The sequence below is a fragment of the Rhinatrema bivittatum genome, chromosome 5, assembly GCF_901001135.1.
Source record: "Rhinatrema bivittatum chromosome 5, aRhiBiv1.1, whole genome shotgun sequence".
NCBI classification, from domain to species: Eukaryota; Metazoa; Chordata; class Amphibia; order Gymnophiona; family Rhinatrematidae; genus Rhinatrema; species Rhinatrema bivittatum.
In genome coordinates, this window is record NC_042619.1 from 243358606 (window position 1) to 243379296 (window position 20691).

The window sequence follows — 20691 nt, forward strand, 5'->3', positions numbered from 1 at the left end:
CATCTGCTGGACGGGGGACATAACCCACCGTCTGGACTGATCCTGGTATGTACAGGGAACACACTTCTGACAAGGAGTCGTCTCGCATAACGTAGCTTGAAACACTTTATCCTGCGACACACAGGCTTGACAGAGAAATCTGGATAGTGTTTCTTTTAGTATCACATTTTCAATCATTTTCTCTATATTTTTTAAAAACCAGTCAGAATTCTTGCATTGGCAAAGTAAACTCTGCCCATTTTTTCCATTTTTTTTTTTTTTAAGTATTTGAGAGAGCTTCACCTGACTGAATAGTAAGCAGTTGTTTATTAAACATAGCGTGTGATGGTTTTTCTTGTGTACTACCCAAGAATGCTTCCTTTAACACCCCATTTTTACCGAATATTGTGTTCATTTTAATCAGGTTCAATACACAATGTTTTTGTAAATTTGCATAGAAATCTTTATGTGAAAGTTGGAATATGGGTTGTAAATCCCGATAATTGTGTAACAGAGTTTCCCATAAAAAGCTGGTGAACTGTTTTGAGACATTTCGGCTTATAAGCCTTATACCCCAGTTTCTAGTTTATAGACTGCTGAAGCAGCTGAACACAAATTTGTCCCCAGTCAGGGATGTACTAATTGTTCTCAGACACATGATGGCAGTAATGTATGCAATGTCAGTAACCCACCTTTAAATGCATGTCCTGCAGTGGGGCCTTTTTGTCCAATGGGACCAACTAACTCAGCCCTTAACAAGCAATATTTATTTATTTTTAATTTTTCTATATCGATGTTCCTGTAAGAATACAAATCACACCGGTTTACAATGTAACTACAAAAAAATTTGCTTAGGAGCATTACATAGAACATTCTTTATCTTTTATCTTTTTTAATATTTAATATTTTATATTATTTATATTTATGGAAATCTCAACAGAAATAAAAATTTACACTAGTGGCTAGACCCCTTCATTCTTCAGGAAAGAGCCCTATGTCTACCTCCTCACTGAATAATGTTGGTAACAGATGCCTCCACAAGGGGTTGAGGGGTCCACATGGGCCCATTTCAAACTCAAGGAACATGGACATGCAGAGAGAAAATTTCAGATCAATTTTCTCGAGCTGAGAGCAATCAGGTACACGCTATTGACTTTCATTCGCCTTCTCCAAGGAAAGAGCATTCACGTTCAAATAGACAATCAAGTCACCATGTTCTATGTGAACAAGCAATGGGGCACAGGGTGATGGACTCCTAATAAAAACAATAAAGATATGGGAATAAGCATTCAAACATCAAGCTATCGTGCAAGTTACATCCTCCAGGGACCTGCAGTACATTGGCAAATCACCACAACAGAATTTTTCAACCTCACAAATGGTCTCTTCAGCAATCAAGAGGTGACAAGACTGTTCAATCTATGGGAATTTCCAGCAATTGACCAGTTTTGTGTTACAGCAGAAAAAACTCGAGAAGTTTTGCTGCATTCTTCCCAGCAAATTCAGATCAGCTCAGGATGAGATCTGCATTCCAGTTTAGCAGAAAAGAATTTATGCTTTTCCACCAATATATTTTATTTACAAATTTTTTATATGTCGCATGCTCTAAAAAGTTAGAGTGGTTCACAGAATTAAAACATACTTATTACATAAAAACAAATTAAAAAAGACAAAAACAAGTTAACTGTCACTCATGTACCAGAACAACAGTTTATTGCCTCCAAAGTCTGATCCTAATATATTCATCTTACGTCAAATATCAGAACAGCCACGTCTTTTCCTAAGAGCCAATTTCAAAAGCTTCCTTAAAGAGCCACGTTTTTAGTAATTCCACTCATAGCCAGAACGGTATAAAAAGTGCTCAAAGACTGAGCCCATCTCACCCTCACAGCTCCAGTGTAACCCAGACAAGTCTGGTTCATGTACTGTATTCTAGTTCAGCTTTCTAGCTATCCTCTGGTACATCTCAGGTTAGCTCCATCTTTACTAACCGAAGAGCTTGAATGCTGAAAACCATAAAAGAATTGTCCTTATCCAAAGAAGTCGAGGATATTTATTTTATTTATTTTATTTATTTATTTGCTTTTATATACCGGTGTTCGATTTTACATATCACATCGGTTTACATTTAAACAAAATTTGCAGGAACTTATGCGTTACCTTTGTCAAATACATTAAACATTTAAATATGGGGATTGTTAACAAGGGATATAAAAGAACATGAGGAAAGGCTAACACTACGGGATGCACAAAGGGATGCACAAAGGGGAGTGCCCCTTCAGCACTCCCCTTTGTGCAGCATGGTGTTATGGCGCCGTTTAACGTCCGTCACAGTCCTCAGTGACATCAGAGGGGGCGGGTCTCCCAATCAAGGATCACACACCTCCCCTCTCAGTTCCAGATGGATTCTTTCACCTTTTTTTTTTTTTTTCTTTCTTTCTGTCTTTCTCATCACAGGATATAATAGTATGGGATAGAAAACCATCAACTAGAAGGGCTTACAATTTTACATGGAAGAGGTTTTCCACATGGTATCAATAGTTAACCCAAATAGTTAAATTATTTCCTCTCTCTTTCTAATTCAGGTCTTGCCACTTCATCAGTAACAACAATCTAGTGCCATAGCCACTTACTGTGTTCAATCTGAGGGTAATCCTATCTCCATTAGTATCCAAATTCATGAAAAGCTTGTGGTATATTAAACTACCATGGAATCCCAACATGGTTCTGGTACAACTGATGAAGTTGCCATTTGAACCTTTGACATCAGCTTCTCTCAAAATTCTTACATGGAAAGTAATATTCCATGTAGCAGTACCCTGAACCAGAAGAGTCAGCAAACTTCATATTTTAGTTCACTATCCTGGGCTATGAACCAGGAGACCAGGGTTCAAGTCCTGCTGTCGCTCCTTGTGACCTTGGGCAAGTCACTTTACCCTCCATTGCCTCAGGTACAAAAACTTAGATTGTAAGACCTCTGGGGATAGAGAAAATATCTACAGTACCTGAATGTAAACCGATGTGATATCTCAGATCGAATGTCGGTATATAAAAAACAATAAATAAATAAATAATAAATATCCTCCTTGTATGCAATTCTTTCACAATAGAGTGGTGCTCTGCATCTACCCGAACTTTCTACCTAAAGTTATGACTGTTTTCCATATTAATTGTAATCTTATTTTATAATGTTTTAAATGTTTTCTTTTAAAGAGTGTATATTAATTGATTATATTTCACATTACTGGATTTTTAATTTTTAATTTGATTTAATTAATCAAGTCATTATGCTATGCTCAACGAGGCCACATACATGAAGGCAAGAAAGCTTATTTATTTATTTATTTAAAAACTCTTCTATACCGTCGTTAAGTTGGAGAACCATCACAACGGTTTACATATAGGCACGATAACAACTATGAGTGGTATAGATTACAACTTGAGTATGTGCCGACATAGTTCGGTAACAATATAGTGCAATAAGCTAAAAGTTTAAGTGAGCTAATCAATTTGGTATGACAGTTTCTCAACGGAATAAAATTAACATTACTATGAGTTTGTAAACGAGCTTTGTAAATGAGCCTTGTCTTACTACAACAGAAGAACTCAGCCACATTGTCAGGCTTTGAAGCTATTTGTCTCCTACCATCTTAAACTAGGCACTGTCCAGCGTCTGCAACACTCAGTGTTATAGGCTAGCAGGCCTTCAAAATTACAGAAAAGATTAAGGCTCATCAAATTATAACCATGGCTGCATCAATGGTTTATCTGCAAGCTGTACCACATGAAGACATCTGCAAAGCTGCAATAGGGTCATCAGTGCACACCTTTGCATCACCTTATTGTCTGGACAATCTCTTAAAGAGTGACAGTAAATTCGGAGAGGCAGTTTTACATAGCCTGTTCACCCCAGCAGACTATTCTCCATAGTGGGGTTTGGGGTGCTTACTCAGTAAATGCTCCGTTGCAACCCTCAGCTTGGGACTTCCACATGTAATATCTAATTCAGCCCAGCTTATCGATGGAAAAAGCAAGTTTGCTTACTGTAAAAGGTGTTTTGCATAGATAGCAGGATGAATTAGCCATACGAAATATCTGCACGCCTTCCTAGAGAGTAGACTACCTGGCTAGAATTAGCTCTCAGATTGAGAGGAAGCTCACGAGGAAATGCCCAAATGGGAATTCCCACATGCTCAGTACAGTAAAAGCTCTACTAGCCAAGAAAGAGGACGGATGACATCACCACATACAATGGCTAATTCATTCTGCTATGAACGGAAAACACTGTTTACGGTAAGCAAACTTGCTAACCCTTACATTTGCTTTATGGAAAAAATTTAAAGGTTTAGCACGCATCCATTTTCTTTTCAGAAACAAAGTTTCCTCAAAGAATTTTAAAGTATAGGAACTGTGGTGTTCATATGCAGTCAGAAAGCAAAAAAAAACCAGACACCTCTAAACTACTTGCTTACAGAATTAGTGCACAAAGAGAAAAGTTTACTAAGGGGCAGATATTAAAAAAAAAAAAAAAAAGCAGGGCACCTAAATTTAGGAGCCTAAGTTAGGTACCTAATTTAGTCTCCTATTTTCAACTGAATTTAGGATCCTAAGTTTTCAGCTGAAAATTCATACATTTAAAGTTATGTTCCTAAATATAGGCCTGCGATTCATTTGCCTACATTTAGGCTCCTAAATTAAGTGACTAGCTCCTAACCTTGTCTCCCTGCCCCTATAGCCACTCACTTTTTAGGATCCTAATGAAACTAGGAGCTTAAATTTAGGAACTCAGGCCCAGTAAATTTTCACAAGGGCCAATTTAGGAGCCTAACTCCAACAGCTGGGAGCCCAAACCCTTTGAAAATTGACACCTTAGTGTTTCCCCAGGCACTTGAGAAGAGACAGGGATGTTATTAAATCTACAATATAAATGGGCTCTGCCCAACATGCCGCGCATGCGTGGGCGAGAGCGCACATCGGTCAGAGCGGAGAGGCGCCGGGAGGAAATGGAGTCGTGTGAGGGCTTCAGTGAGGTGCGCGCGCACGAGAGAGACCCGCAGAGCACGTCGGTCAGAGCTCAATGTGCAGTACAAAGCGGCTCTGACACAGACGTGCCGCACATGGGTGGGCGATAGAGCACGTCGGCCTCACAGTAAAGGGACTAGAAGGAGGAGGATATTAAGAGGAAAGGGGAGGGCCACAGTAGGTGGAGGAGGAGGAAAGGGAAAATAAGGGTGCTGGGCAGGTGAGGTGCAGTGAGTGCAAGGGGAGTGTAATGGAAGAATGAGGGGAGAGGGGGCTGCAGGGGCGGACCTGTGGAAGAAAGGAGGAACATTGGTAGAATGAGAGATGAGGAGGAGGATCAGTGGGAAAGTGAGAGGGAGAGGGGGTTGGGGAGATGGGGCAGCAGGACAGTAAGAGGGGAGGGGAGCTGGAGGAGGGAGCATTGGGTGCAAGGGGGGAGTGCAAAGGGAGAGAGGGTGGAGGGGGAAAGAGTACACATCCTGACACCTCCACACACCACGCTTAGCTGGCATTTGGAACAAGCATCTCGCCTGTTTTAAACGGGCTTAACGGCTTGTAGAGAAATAAAGAGCAACAGGACAGACCGAGCACTATAACAAAATGCCCTGCAGTAGCTGGCTAATAAGACTGAACTGGAGCTATTTACTACTCTATATCTCCCTCTGAGGCAGCATTTCATTATAAGACATTAATGGTGCAAGTCACCTTGGTGCATTTTTTCCAACAGTCCAAGGGCAACACAGGTATCAAGAAGTCTCTCTGCTCCCACCATGGAGACATTTCCTTCGTTTGCGATATCCACAGCTCTCAGTGGGCCTCTCTCTTTCAGCTGATCGAATATTTTTAGCTTGCATGCTACAAACAATGCCTGCACAGACAGGGGTGGGGGGGGGGGGAGAGAGAACAGATGCTACATGAATGAAATGAAAATCTTTGTAAAGATTCATCAAAGCAGACTGGTTTTGGGTTCCTGGTGAAACAAAGCAGACAGGTTACTTCCATATAGCCCTGCAGGGAACAGCCATGCTTAAACTTTGCCATTCAGATGAACAGAGCCTGCAAAGAACTATATTCCATGACTGTCAACCCCAGAAGTTTTCAGCTCTAGCACCTTCCCGGTCTCTATAATTTCAAAATGATGCAGTGCGAAAGAGTTATGACAGGGTGCCACGCATCACTCCCACGCCATAGGCTAAAGCATCACTGCCACAGGATTTCAGATCAAAAAAAGTTGTATTTTCTCCTAGTCGGGGTGTCTGGTAATAACGTCTAGTTCAACACCTCAGCCATGTAAGTAGAATCCAACTAGTAGCAACCAGAAACATGAGCAGAGGATGAAAGTGTTCTGAAGCAAAAATTATACAGTATTTATACATATACTGGAGACCATATTAGGCTCCCTGCAGAGGCTGCAGGGCCTGTGGGTACAAAGCAAGCTTATTTTCAAAAGGGAAACTCTCCGGGGAATTCTTTTTAAAATTTGACCCACAATGTCTGTGCCTGCTGTTTGCACAGGTCAGGTCTGCAGGTAAAAAGTATGCATGGAGATTTGAAAATCAAAGTCTCCATAAGTACTTTCACTCCCCTGACCTCCTCCTGCTCCCAGGGATAAAAGTAGACTTTTTTTTTATTTTATCTGCACAGAATAGGCAATTTTCAAAAGCCCATGTTATGCAAGTAAATGTGTTTATCCATTTAAAATGCTTTGAAAATTACCCTCCAAGTGAGAGCCTTCCAATGGCACAGAAACATATAAATGATAGCAGAAATAGACCAAAACAGTCCATCCAGACTGCCCAGCAAGCTTATGGTAATGTAATCTGCCACGCCGTACAGATCATCCCCATTCTTAGTTTCCCAAACTGTAAAAGTCAGGGCCCTTGTTTATTGCTGTCTGAGTCCAACTCCCTGTTATCTCTTGTGTTGAAGCAGACAGCAATGCTGGAGTTGCATCAACAGTATAAAGGCTTATTGGTTAAGGGTAGTAACAGCCACATCAGTAAGTTACTCCCATGCTTGGTTCCCCAGACCATAAAAATCTGGGTTCTTGTTGGTTGTTGTCAGATTCCAATTCCCCTTTTCCCCCTGCTGTTGAAGTAGTCAGCAATGTTGGAGGTGCATCAACAGAATAAAAGTTTATTGGTTAAGTGTAGTAACTGCTGCACCAGCAGGTTACCCCAATGCACTTTTTTCTTCATTTCCATCTTCTAGCCTTTAGGGATCCACAGTGTTTATCCCATGCCCCTTTGAATTATTTCACTGTTTTTGTCTTCACCACCTCCTCTGGCAGGGCATTCCAGGCATCTACCACCCTTCTCCATGAAGAAGTAATATTTCAAAGCGATAGTAACTCAAATAAAAATAAAGAAAGAAAGAAATATTTCCTGATATTGGTTCTGAGTCATCCTCCCTGGAGTTTCATTTCATGACCCCTAGTTCTACTGATTTCTTTCCAACAGAAAAGGTTTGTCGATTGTGCATCACTAAAACCTTTCAGGTATCTGAAGGTCTGTATCATATCTCTCCTGCACCTCCTCTCCTCCAGGATATACATATTTAGGTCCTTCAACCTCTCCTCATAATTAATTTGATGGAGACCCCCACCCCAACCACCATTTTGGTTGCCCTTCTCTGGTCTGCCTCCATCTTGTCTCTGTCTCCTTTGAGATACAGTCTTCAGAACTGAGCACAGTACTTCAGGTGAGGCCTCACCAAGGACCTGTACAAGGTCCTTAGTGGCAGAATTCCATATGAGAACAGGAGTGATCTGGGAAACTATAGACTCTTGAGCCTGACTTCAGTCATGGGAAAAATAGTGGAAACTATTCTAAAGAGCAAAATCACAGAACATATAGCTAGACATGGTTTAATGGGACACAGCTAGCCTGGATTTACCCAAGGAAAATCTTGCCTCACAAATCTGCTTCATTTTTTTGAAGGAGATAAAAAACATGTGGATAAAGGTGAGCCAGTAGATGTAATGTATGTGGATTTTCAGAAATTGTTTGACAAAAATCCCTCATGAGAGGCTTCTAAGAAAACTAGGGGACAGGAGGCAATGTCCTTTTCTGGCTTGCAAACTGGTTAAGACAGGAAACAGTAGGATTAAATGGTCTGTTTTCTCAGTGGAAAAATGTAAACCATGGAGTGCCTCATGGATCTGTACTTGAACCAGTGCTTTTATATATCTGGAAAGGGGCAAAATGAGTGAGGTGATCAAATTTGCAGATAATACAAAATTATTCAGAGTAGTTACATCAGAAGGGGCTTGTGATAAATTGCAGGACAACCTTGCAAGACTGGAAGATTGGGCATCCAAATGGCAGATGAAATCTAATGTGGACAAGTGCAAGGTGATGCATATAGGGAAAAATAATCCATGCTGTAGTTACACAATGTTAGGTTCCATATTAGGAGCTACCACCCAGGAAAGAGATCTAGGCGTCACAGTGAATAATACATTGAAATTGGTATTGGCAGTCCAAAATGCAAACAGAACATTAGGAAGGGAATGGTGAATAAAACAGTGAATGTCATAATGCCTCTAACACTCCATGGTGAGACCGCACCTTGAGTACAGTGCAATTCTGGTTGAGCATCTCAAAAAAGATATAGATGCACTGGACAAAGTGCAGAGAAGGGCGACCAAAACGATAGAGGGGATGGAATGGTTCCCCTATGAGGAAAGGCTGAAAAGGTTAGGGCTGTACATCTTGGAGAAGAGACGGCTGAGGGGGGATATGATAGAGGTCTATAAAATCATGAAATGACTTAAAACAGGGACTTGTGTGAATCAGTTATTTACTCTCAGATAATGCAAGGACTAGGGGGCACTCCATGAAGTTAGCAAAGGCACATTGAAAATAAATCAGAGAAAATTCTCACACTCAATGCACAATAAAGCTCTGGAATTCATTGCCAGAGGATGTGTTTAAGGCAGTTAGCATAGCTGGGTTTAAAAAAAAAAAAAGAAATATTTGGACAAGTTCCTGGAGATGTCCATAAACTGCTATTAATCATGTTGACTTTGGGAACAGCCACTGCTTATTACCAGCATCAGTAGCATGGGATCGATTTAATGTTTGGGTGCTAGCTAGATTCTTATAACCTAGATTGGCCACCGCTGGAAACAGCTGCTGGGTTTGATGGACCCTCAAGTCTGACCCAGTTTGGCAACTTCTTATTTTCTTAAGTGTTTATGAATGAGGGCATGTTTCTTTCTAAATTCATCTAGTAGCAGTAGAAAGCTATTACTATTATAACAGATTTCCAAAGACTAACATACCCAGAAACCTAAATTTATAAAATTATTGCTGGAATGCAAGCAACCCAGCCAGGAAATTATAGCTCCATCATAGCTGTCAGATGCTCAAAGTTCAGATGGAAAATTATATGGATGGGGTAAGAACCCTAAGAAACCTCAGTTACCTCTCCTATAATAATTCATGCCTGCCATGTCAATTTGTAGGTCTCTTATAGGTAGTTGCCTCTCCAACCCATGCTGCCAGTCATACCCTTGACTTAGTGTCATATTCTAAGTCATTAACTGATGCCAAGCTAATCAATAATTTGACCTTAAAAGATATTTAATGGACAGACCATTTTCTTATTTACGGCAGCTGACTCTTTTAAACCATGTTAACCTGAAGAGCTCCCAGGCCAGGTCGGTGAATCAGGTAAGGGGAAAAAGATAGAGATCTTAGAATTCAAAGTTTTATGCCAGCAACAGGCCAATAAATTGAGTAATGTTAGCAGTACAGCTGTGGTTTGACTCCTGGAACCAGGTGCTGTTTAACATTTTGGAATCCTGCCCCTATGATAAATAAACCTAGGGCCAAAAAAACGATTAAATACTTAAGTCCCCAGCTGATAAGTCCTGCACCAGCTCCCACGGAATTCCTACTGAAATGTATAGACAAAAACAAAAAGATTTCTCTCAAAGATTCAATCCTCCTTAAGTTGCTTCTTCAGACCATACGGCTGTACCAAATGAAGAAGGCTTTGAGGCCATGATGGACTTTTTTGTAGAGTCAGAACTTTCTCAGACTGCTTTGTGGGCAATGAATTGATCAGCCTAGAGGCTGCAACTGACCTATCGACTTTCCCCTGGGATGGTTTCCAACCGTTGATAAGAATTGGGTCATCAATTTCTATTCAATAGTAAGTCAATAAATTGACTGATTGACCCTTGCACAGATAATCAAGGCAGCCAAGATTACCTTAATTGATCCCTTGACTAAAATCATCAATACCTTGCTCAGAAAGAATGCTTTTCCTACCCCATTAAAAAAACATGATAGTACAGACAGCGTTTAAAAAGCCCTCAATGGATGCCTTGCTATCTGTAAACTATAGGCCTGTTTCATATTTGCCTTTTCTTGGAAAATTAAAAATGGTCTAAACTCCAGATGACTCTGAAATCCTTGAACATTTCCAGGCTGGTTTTTATAGGGAACACGGAATGGAGACATTATTTATTTAAAAGCTTTTATATACCGCACCTTTCAAACAATGTTGATTGGAGAAGTTTACAGCATCACATTCACAGCAATTCAGGACAAAAACAGTTTAAAACATTGAAAACAGGTACAGAAGAAAAGTTAGCATAAGAAGTTTACGTTTATAAGTGGGTTTCATGAACACACCTCAGCATATAAAGCAAATCAATTCTACTGATAAGAAAAAGTATTGCTTTCACTGCTGGATAATCTGTTGCTACAACTGGATGGGGGGGTGCAGGGTGGGCGTCATTCTAGTAATATTCCCGGATAAGTCAGGATTGGGAAATCCATCAACTCAGAAGTACTCCAAGGATCCTCACTTTCTCCATTTCTTTTCATAGATACCTCTGTTCTATAGGGCAGGTAGTTAATTCTTAGGGAGCATCATGCCACATCTATGCTTATTCCCCGTCCCACCAGAATTCAAGCATTGAGCGCCATCACTTGACTGCCTTCAAGCAGGTCAGTGAGTAGATGGAACAAGAGAAGAGAAGTTAGTCCTGAATTAAAAAAAAAAAAAAATCTCTTATACGTCAGCCACACATTGGACTCAGATCCATCAGCACAACAACACTGAGTGATTATATTTTGCCCCTTTCAAGTGAGATTAGAAATCTTGAAGTCAGTCACTTTTGATTCCAAGCTGACAATGAGAGTGCAGTTCACGGTGATGGCACAGAAATCATTCTACAAAACTGAAATTATGTGGCATTTGAAATATCTATTGCAGCTTTCTGACCTTGGGGCTGTGATATCACATTTTGTATGCACTGCATCAGGGGCTTTCAAAACTGTATTACTCTTTGGCAGCATTAAAAAATTTGAATCAATGATAATACCAAGGTCGTGAACCTTATCTGAAAAAGAAATCAAAGATCCAACAAGTTTGAGTCAACAAGCATTAGGTGTTGCCTCTGAGGCTAAGCCAATATATTTCAGTCCTTTACACATTTAAAATTAACATTTTCTTGCATCAGTTTTCTGTATAAGTACACCTTGTTACAGTGATTTTTATTTTATAATATTAGACTGATTTATATTAGGTCCCAAGAGCAACACTGTATTAGGTTTTCATTTTATATTAACTGTACATAGCACTGATTTACAATTCTAAGATATTGCGATTAATCAAGAAATACTGCATTGACACAAGATGCCAGTCATGCAAGAGTGCTAGACATAGAAACATAGAAAAGATGGCCCATCCAGTCTGCCCAGCAAGCTTTCACACTTATTTTTCTCATACTTATCTATTACTCTGACTACTGAGGTCAGGGCCCTTATTTGTAACTTTTTGGTTCTAATTTCCTTCCACCCCTGCCATTGATGTAGAGAGCAGTGCTGGAGCTGTATCAAAGTGAAGTATCAAGCCCAATTGGTTAGGGGTAGTAACCGTCGCAATAAGCAAGCTACTCCCACACTTGTTTACCCAGCCTGTGCAATTTAATCCTTGTTGGTAGTTGTCAATGTAAATCATCTTATCTTCATTCCCCCCTGCCAATGAAGCAGAGAGCTACGCTGGATATGCATTGAAAGTGAAGTATCAGGCTTATTTGGTTAGGGGTAGTAACCGCCGCAACAAGCAAGCTACTCCCAAGCATAGAGCATTGTTGGAGCTGCATTAACCGTGTGTATGTTTATTGAATAAGGGTATTAATCACCAGGTAGTAGCTGTCATTCCCGCAAGCCACCCCCATGCCTCTTCTCTTCATTCACATCCTCTAGACTTTATGGATCCACAGTGTTTATCCCATGCTCCTTTGAAATCCTTCACAGTTTTGGTCTTCACCACTTCCTCTGGAAGGGTGATCCAGGCATCCACCACCCTTTCAGTGAAGAAATACTTCCTGACATTGGTTCTGAGTCTTCCTCCTTGGAGTTTTAAATTGTGACCCCTGGTTCTGCTGATTTTTTTCCCAACAGAAAAGGTTTGTCGTTGTCTTTGGATCATTAAAACCTTTCAAGTATCTGAAAGTCTGTATCATATCACTCTTGCTCTTCCTTTCCTCCAGGGTATACATATTTAGATTCTTCAATCTCTCCTCATAAGTCATTCGATGAAGACCATCCACCTTTTTGGTCGCCCTTCTCTGGACCGCCTCCATCCTGTCTGCCCCTTCGGAGATACGGTCTCCAGAACTGAGCACAGTACTCCAGGTAAGGCCTCACCAAGGACCTGGTACAAGGGGATAATCACTTCCCTTTTCTTGCTCGATATTCCTCTCTCTATGCAGCCCAGCATTCTTCTGGCTTTAGCTATCGCCTTGTCACATTGTTAGACACTATCACCCCAAGGTTTCTCCTGCTCCGTGCACATCAGTCCTTCACCCCCAATCGAATACATTTCTTTCGCATTTCCACACCCCATATGCATGACTCTGCACTTCTTGGCATTGAATCTCAGCTGCCATATCTTCGACCAGTCTTCTAGCTTCCTTAAATCCTGTCTCATTCTCTCCACTCCTTCCGGCGAGTCCACTCTGATACAGATCTTAGTATCATCCGCAAATAGACAAACCTTACCTTCTATCCTGTCCGCGATGTCTCTCACAAAGATATTGAACAGGACCGGTCCCAACACATATTGGGATACACTGTGGTAATCTGTACCTCATCTGTATATTTTTGAAATTTTATATCCTAAGAAGAAATGAATTAAGGTCTCAGGATCTAGATCACAAGCAGAACATGTCTAAGAGCTATTGATCAGGTTACTGAAAATTCTAAATAAACTCGGATGGTCTATTCAATATGTCTTTCAAACACTCTAAAGAAGAAGATTTTTGGCAGTATCAAATAAGCCAAGACATATCTTGGTGAATTAACTTAGCTTCTATGGTACTTGTATGCCCCAAGATTTTGTACAAGTTTATTTTTCGAGTGCCAAATAAGCTCATAAGAACATAACATGCCATACTGGGTCAGACCAAGGGTCCATCAAGCCCAGCATCCTGTTTCCAACAGTGGCCAATCCAGGCCATAAGAACTTGGCAAGTACCCAAAAACTAAGTCTATTCCATGTTACCATGGTTCCATGGCAGTGGTTATTATGTAAGTCAATTTAATTAATAGCAGGTAATGGACTTCTTCTCCAAGAACTTATCCAATCCTTTTTTAAACACAGCTATACTAACTGCACTAACCACATCTTCTGGCAACAAATTCCAGAGTTTAATTGTGCGTTGAGTGAAAAAGAATTCTCTCCGATTAGTTTTAAATGTGCCACATGCTAACTTCATGGAGTGCCCCCTAGTCTTTCTATTATCCGAAAGAGTAAAAAACCGATTCACATCTACCCAATCTAGACCTCTCATGACTTTAAACACCTCTATCATATCCCCCCTCAGCTGTCTCTTCTCCAAGCTGAAAAGTCCTAACCTCTTTAGTCTTTCCTCATAGGGGAGCTGTTCCATTCCCCTTATCATTTTGGTCGCCCTTCTCTGTACCTTCTCCATCGCAATTATATCTTTTTTGAGATGCGCCGACCAGAATTGTACACAGTATTCAAGGTGCGGTCTCACCATGGAGCGATACAGAGGCATTATGACATTTTCCGTTTTATTCACCATTCCCTTTCTAATAATTCCCAACATTCTGTTTGCTTTTTTGACTGCCGCAGCACACTGAACAGACGATTTCAATGTGTTATCCACTATGACGCCTAGATCTCTTTCTTGGGTAGTAGCACCTAATGTGTAACTATAGCATGGGTTATTTTTCCCTATATGCATCACCTTGCACTTGTCCACATTAAATTTCATCTGCCATTTTGATGCCCAATTTTTCAGCCTCACAAGGTCTTCCTGCAATTTATCACAATCTGCTTGTGATTTAACTACTCTGAACAATTTTGTATCATCTGCAAATTTGATTACCTCACTTGTCGTATTTCTTTCCAGATCATTTATATGTATATTGAAAAGTAAGGGTCCCAATACAGATCCCTGAGGCACTCCACTGCCCACACCCTTCCACTGAGAAAATTGTCCAATTAATCCTACTGTTTCCTGTCTTTTAGCCAGTTTGTAATCCAATCATATTGGGGGTGGTGAGAGAATAACTGTCATTCATGCACCCACAAGAAAGTAACATAAAAATAAGAAAATCTTTGTCAAAAACTATTTTCTCTCTTTATGAGTATACAATGATTTTAGCACATGAAGGGGAAGGACCTCAAATATTTGCTTACATTTAGAATTAGACAAACTAAAATGCTTACATAAACAGTCTAGCAAATTTAGAGCATAATAGCTCTTTTGTGCAAAGCTAATGATGAAATGCTGTAAGCAAAAAGCAGCACTGGCAATCTGATTTCTGTAGCATGTCCATTTTTATAATATATCTATTACAACTTCATTAATACTGACAGTAAGGAGGAGATAGAGCAGCTTTTAAACTAGAACAAGGGGGAAGTCAACAGTCACTCAGCGGTGCACGGTTTGGAGGAATGTGTCTTTGAAGCATACTAATGAAACAGGAGAGTTAGGGCATCCCAGCACAGAGGTTCCAATCAAAGCAAACATAGTCCATGTGCCTTAAGTAAAGAATCAGCTGAGCTAAATAATTCCAAATTATCCCTATCAACTGAAAAGCAGACTGTTAATACAAACAAAAAATGCCTTTTGAAATTTTTGTATGCCAATGCCAGAAGTCTAAGAAGTAAGATGGGAGAGTTAGAGTGTATAGCAGTGAATGACAGACTTAATTGGCATCTCAGAGACCTGGTGGAAGGAGGATAACCAATGGGATAGTGCTATATCAGAGTACAAATTATACTGCAATGAAAGGGAGGATCAACTTGGTGGGGTGTGGTGCTTTATGTCCATGAGGGAATAGAGTCCAACAGGTTAAAGATCATACAAGAGACTAAATGCACAGTAGAATCTATATGGGTAGAAATCCCATTATGTTGGGTAAGAGTATAGTTTTAGGAGTATACTACTGTCCACCTGGCCAAAATGATGGCCGGACGATGAAATGCTAAGAGAAATCAGGGAAGCTAACCAATTTGGTAGTGCAGTAATAATGGGAGATTTCAATTACCCCAATTATGACTGGATAAATGTAACATCAGGATGTAAAGAGACAAAGTTCCTGGATGGAATAAATGACTGCTTCATGGAGCAATTGGTTCAGGAACAGACAAGAGAGGGAGCTATTTTAGATCTAATTTTCAGTGGAACACAGGATTTGGTGAGAGAGGTAATGGTGGTGGGGCCACGTGGCAATAGTGATCATAACATGATCAGATTTAAACTAATAACTGGAAGAGGGACAATAAGTAAATCTACAGCTTTAACACTAAATTTTCAAAAGGGAAACTTTGATAAAATGAGGAAAATAGAAAAAAACTGAAAGGTGCAGCTGCAAAGGTTAAAAGCGTGCAAGCACAGACATGGTATTTTAAACAATCCTAGAAGCACAGTCCAGATGTATTCCACGCATTAAGAAAGGTGGAAGGAAGGCCAAATGATTACCAGCATGGTTAAAAGGTGAGGTGACAGAGGCTATTTCAGCCAAAAAAAATCCTTCAAAAATTGGAAGGAGGATCCATCTGAAGAAAATAAGCTGACAATGCTTATGCTTTTTCCTAAGTGTAAAACATTGATAAGACAGGTTAAGAGAGAATTTGAAATGAAGTTGGCCACAGAAGTAAAAACTCATAATAAAACCTGTGAGGGAGTCGGTTGCACAGTTAGATGATCGAGAGGTTAAAGGGGATCTTAGGGAAGATAAGGCCATTGCAGAAAGACTAAATTAATTCTTTGCTTCTGTGTTTACTAATGAGGACGTTGGGGAGATACCTGTTCTGGAGATGGTTTAAGGGTGGAGAGTCAGATAAACTGAACCATATTACAGTGAACCTGGAAGATGTAGTAGGCCAGATTGACAAACTAAAAGAGTAGCAAATCATCTGGACCGGATGGTATATACCCCAGGATTATGAAGGAACTAAAAAATAAAATTTCAGATTAGTTAAAATTTGTAACCTATCATTAAAATTATCCATTGTACCTGAAGACTGGAGGGTGGCCAATGTAACCCCAATATTTAAAAAGGACTCCAGGGGTGATCTGGGAAACTATAGACCGGTGAGCCTGACTTCAGTGCCAGATAAAATAGTGGAAACTATTCTAAAGATCAAAATCACAGAGCATATAGAAAGTAAAATTGGTTCTTACCTGCTAATTTTCATTCCTGTACCACCATGGATCAGTCCAGACACCTGGGTTCATCTCCCCCTAACAGCAGATGGAGACACCCTCACTGACACTGTATCTAAGCAACCTTGCCACCTGCAGTTCATCAGTATATATATCTATATCAAAGCAGATAATAGCAAAAAGTATGGAACCATTAAACAACAAATAACAAGAACATGGAATGCAACAGAGAACAATCTTACAGCTGAGCGGACGACTCTCCCCTTAATATAACCCCCTTCTAATTGGGTAGGCTCTGGACTGATCCGTTGTCCTACAAGAACGAAAATTAGCAGGTAAGAACCAATTTTCCTTTCCCTGTACATACCCGGATCAGTCCAGACACCTGGGATGTACCAAAGCTCTTACCCAGGGTGGGATCTGGAGAGTCCCGCTCGCAAAACACTCTCGCCAAAGGAAGGGTTTGCCGGAGCCCGACATCTAAGCGATAGTGTCTTGCAAATGCAGCGACTTCCAAGTCACCGCTCTGCAAATATCCTGTGGGGAACCAAATTGAGATTCCGCCCACGAGGCTGCTTGCGAACATGTGGAGTGAGCACACAAGCCTTCCGGAACTGGACAACCCCATGTAATATACACGGAAGAAATAGCCTCCTTCAACCATCATGCAATAGAGGCTTTAGAAGCCTTGAAGCCTCTATTAGGACCACTCCACAGCACGAAGAGGTGATGGGACCTCCTAAAGTCATTGGTAATCTCGAGGTCATGCAATAAAGCTCTCCAAACATCTAGATGTTTGAGCTTCCCCACATTAGAATCAGACGCCGAAAAGTTAGGAAAGGCCGGAAGTTCCACTGACTGATTGACATGGAATGCTGAAACCACTGTTAAGTGCCACGCCATTTTTTATTATGCTTATGGCCAGGGAGACAAGAACACATTTTTATTGAAAGTATAATTTTTTATTGAACAAGATAAGTATTCTTGGGAGATGCTGATGCCATGTCTCTGACAAACAGATCAGCATCTCATTGTATACAGGAAGTAATCCTTCTTTTATAGATAACATTCAATATTGTACTAGGTTAGAAGATTCTAGTGTGCGTGACTGCCTTAGAGAATAATTTACATTGGTTTTCATGTCAACAGCATGATAAGATCAACCCTAGCTATCCCTGAATATTTCTCCAAGGTGGGGCCCATTTACCATCACTTTTTAGGTAGTCTTTTGTTCTGTTAGAATCTTGCTGGTCAGGATAATTAACACATCTGTGGCTGTGTTTATAGAAACTCCTGAGAAAGATTGCCTCTGTAGCGTCTGTATAGCCTGAAGTTCCCGCCGTTGGTTTCTGCTTTCTGTGACCCTATGATTAGTCATCACCGTATGGAGCCAGCTTGACTGCCTGTCCAGATATCCTGGGAATTCTGCAAGTCATTCTCAATAAGTCACTTAGAGCTCATACAGCCAAGGCAGGCTAAGCAGAGAATTCTGGGGCATTTGCCTTTCTCCATGTTGGTTTTCTGTTCAGGCACACTCATCACCACCTTTGGTAAAAAGGAAGGTACCATCCGTAAAGAAACTCCGGAATCTGAAGGAAAGGATCTCGACAAGATGCCTGTAACTCAGAAATTCTTCTAGCCGAACAAATGGAGACAGGAAAAATTACCTTAAGTGTCCAATCCTTTAATGTAGCCCATCAGAGTGGCTCGAAGGGAGGTTCACACAGAGCTTTAAGAACTAGATTAAGGTTCCAGGATGGACAAGATTTCAGAACTGGAGGACGTAGATTCATCATACCTCTAAGAAAACAAACCACATCCAGATGAGACGAAAGAGAGGAACCTTCAATTTTGCCACGGAGAGAGCCCAATGCTGCTACCTGCACTTTAAGAGAACTAAGAAGCCCTTGGTGAAGCCATCCTGTAAGATAGATAATATTTCAGGAATTAAGGCCCTAAGAGGGCGAATTCCCCTGATGGAACACCAGGACTCAAAAATCTTTCATACCCGAACATAAGAGAAGTTAGTAGACTTCCTTCTAAACTGTAACAATGTGGTGACTACCAAGTCCGGGTAACCTTTCCTTTTCAAATGCCTCCTCTCAAAAGCCATGCCATTAGACAAAAGCGGGCAGCCTGGTCAAAAAATATAGGACCCTGTCAAAGAAGACGCGTCAGGTGGCCGAAGCAAAGCAGGCAGTCCACCGCCAGGTTGACCAGATCCGCAAACCACGGATGCCAAGGCCACTCCGGAGCCACTAGAATCACAATGATTTTCTACGCAACGTATACCTTGCCCACCAGCAGCCACGGAGGAAAAACATATAGTAGAACTCCCTGAAGCCATGGTAGAACCAGAGCGTCAACCCCGTCTGGAATTCAACTCAGAATCATCAACCTCCTGAGAGAGAAGCAGACAAGAGCGAGTCATCAGGGCACAACAGGAAGCTATCTGCAATGTTATTACCACTGCTTCAAATGCTTGTTTGAGGACTGCCTCAATTCTCCTATCATGCCTAAGAACATCCTTTAAGACTGCTACTCCCTCCATGAGAATAGTCATAGACTTCGAGATCGCACAAACCAGCGCATCCACTTTTGGAAAACGCAAATGGTCTCTCACTGCTGAATCCAGGGGGTACAGGCCTTTCAGTGTCTGACCCCCTTTGAAATTTACCTCCAGAGCATCCCAATCAAGATCAGTCAATTCTTTAATAGCTTTCATAACAGGGGGGAGAAAAAAAAAAATAAAAAAGAGGCTTTATGCAAAGAAACCAAAATGGGATTCTTCTTTAGCTCAGATATGGAATCTGCCCCAGGTACTCCCAGCATCTTCAAGGTCTGGGAAATCTGGGCCAGCAGTTCATCTCTATGAAAGAACCGTAACATGGTCAGATACGGTTCCAGTCTCAGAGGAATTTCCCCATCTTCCAGGGATTCAGGATCTGCCTTATCAGTGCCATCCAGGTTCCTGATGGGAATACCCGCAGCTAACCGAGGTATGCTTCAGAGCTTAAACATAGGATTGGAAAAAGAGGGGCCACTGGCTGAGGATCCGATCTGACAGGATTGGTCGAAGCTGAGGACTGTGCCTGAAGATAGGATTGTAATCCTTGAAAAAAAAAACTTTACCCAAGAAGAGGCAGAAGGATGCAGGCCAAAACCAGAAGGTACTGGAGCAGGGCCCACTGAGCTTCATCTCCTGTGGAGGAACCAATCAAGGGAGTTCCAAGGTGCAGCGTTCCTCCAGACAAGTCCTTAGCCAGATCATCAACAGGCTGGGAAGAACCAGGCTTAATAAAATCAGATGAAGATAATTCTCCCTTAGCCTCTAAGCAGTGCTGACACGTTAGAGGGTACAGGGAGAACACACACAGAAGTGCACGAGAACACCACTGTGGCCTACCACACGGTGCACAGGAAAAAAAACCTAACAGTGGGGCCTAGCCTACCCAGGCTGCTCAACCCGCCAGGTTGCCCAGTTCCCTTAAGCCCCACAGGAGCAGAAATGAACATCGGAACGGCGCGCTGAGCATGGAGACCGGAGGAAGTCCTACAAAACCCCTCTAAGCTGTCTGACCTTTTTTTTTTTTTTTTTTTTTAAACTTACCTGAGCTCAGCCTTCTTGGCTGAGTACAGAGACGATCTCCGGTTGCGGGGGGAGAGAGTGCATCTGCCTTCACCGGCACACTCGGCTTCTTGCACCCGCTGCCTTTAAGCTGTACCATCAGCTAAGTCCACACCGGGAAAACCAACTACCAGACCAAGGAACACATCTGAGTGACCACGGAAATCACCTCAGGAATTCTCAACTGGGAGAGGGACCATCTGGTATCACCGCAGGATGGGAGGGGGGGGTGGATTTTTTTAAAATAAAATTCTCCTTCTAAAATCTGAAGCAATCCCCATAGGGAGATGCACATTTACCATCTACTGGAGACGGAGAATACTGGCGGGCTGATGTTGCTGCAAGAGTATATATACTGTGAGGTCAGCTTGCTCAGTCTCCAACTGCTGGCAGAGGT

At 41.3% G+C, this 20691-nt stretch overlaps 1 protein-coding gene across 2 annotated transcripts in view; it reads right to left on the reverse strand.

Moving 5' to 3' along the window:
• ASMTL (acetylserotonin O-methyltransferase like) overlaps positions 1–20691 on the reverse strand; it is a 94842-nt gene that overhangs the window by 37103 nt on the left and 37048 nt on the right. For both annotated transcript variants that reach the window (XM_029603637.1, XM_029603638.1), the window contains exon 9: positions 5707–5869. In XM_029603637.1, coding sequence (XP_029459497.1) covers positions 5707–5869 — 163 coding nt within the window. The remainder of the gene's footprint in view (positions 1–5706; positions 5870–20691) is intronic.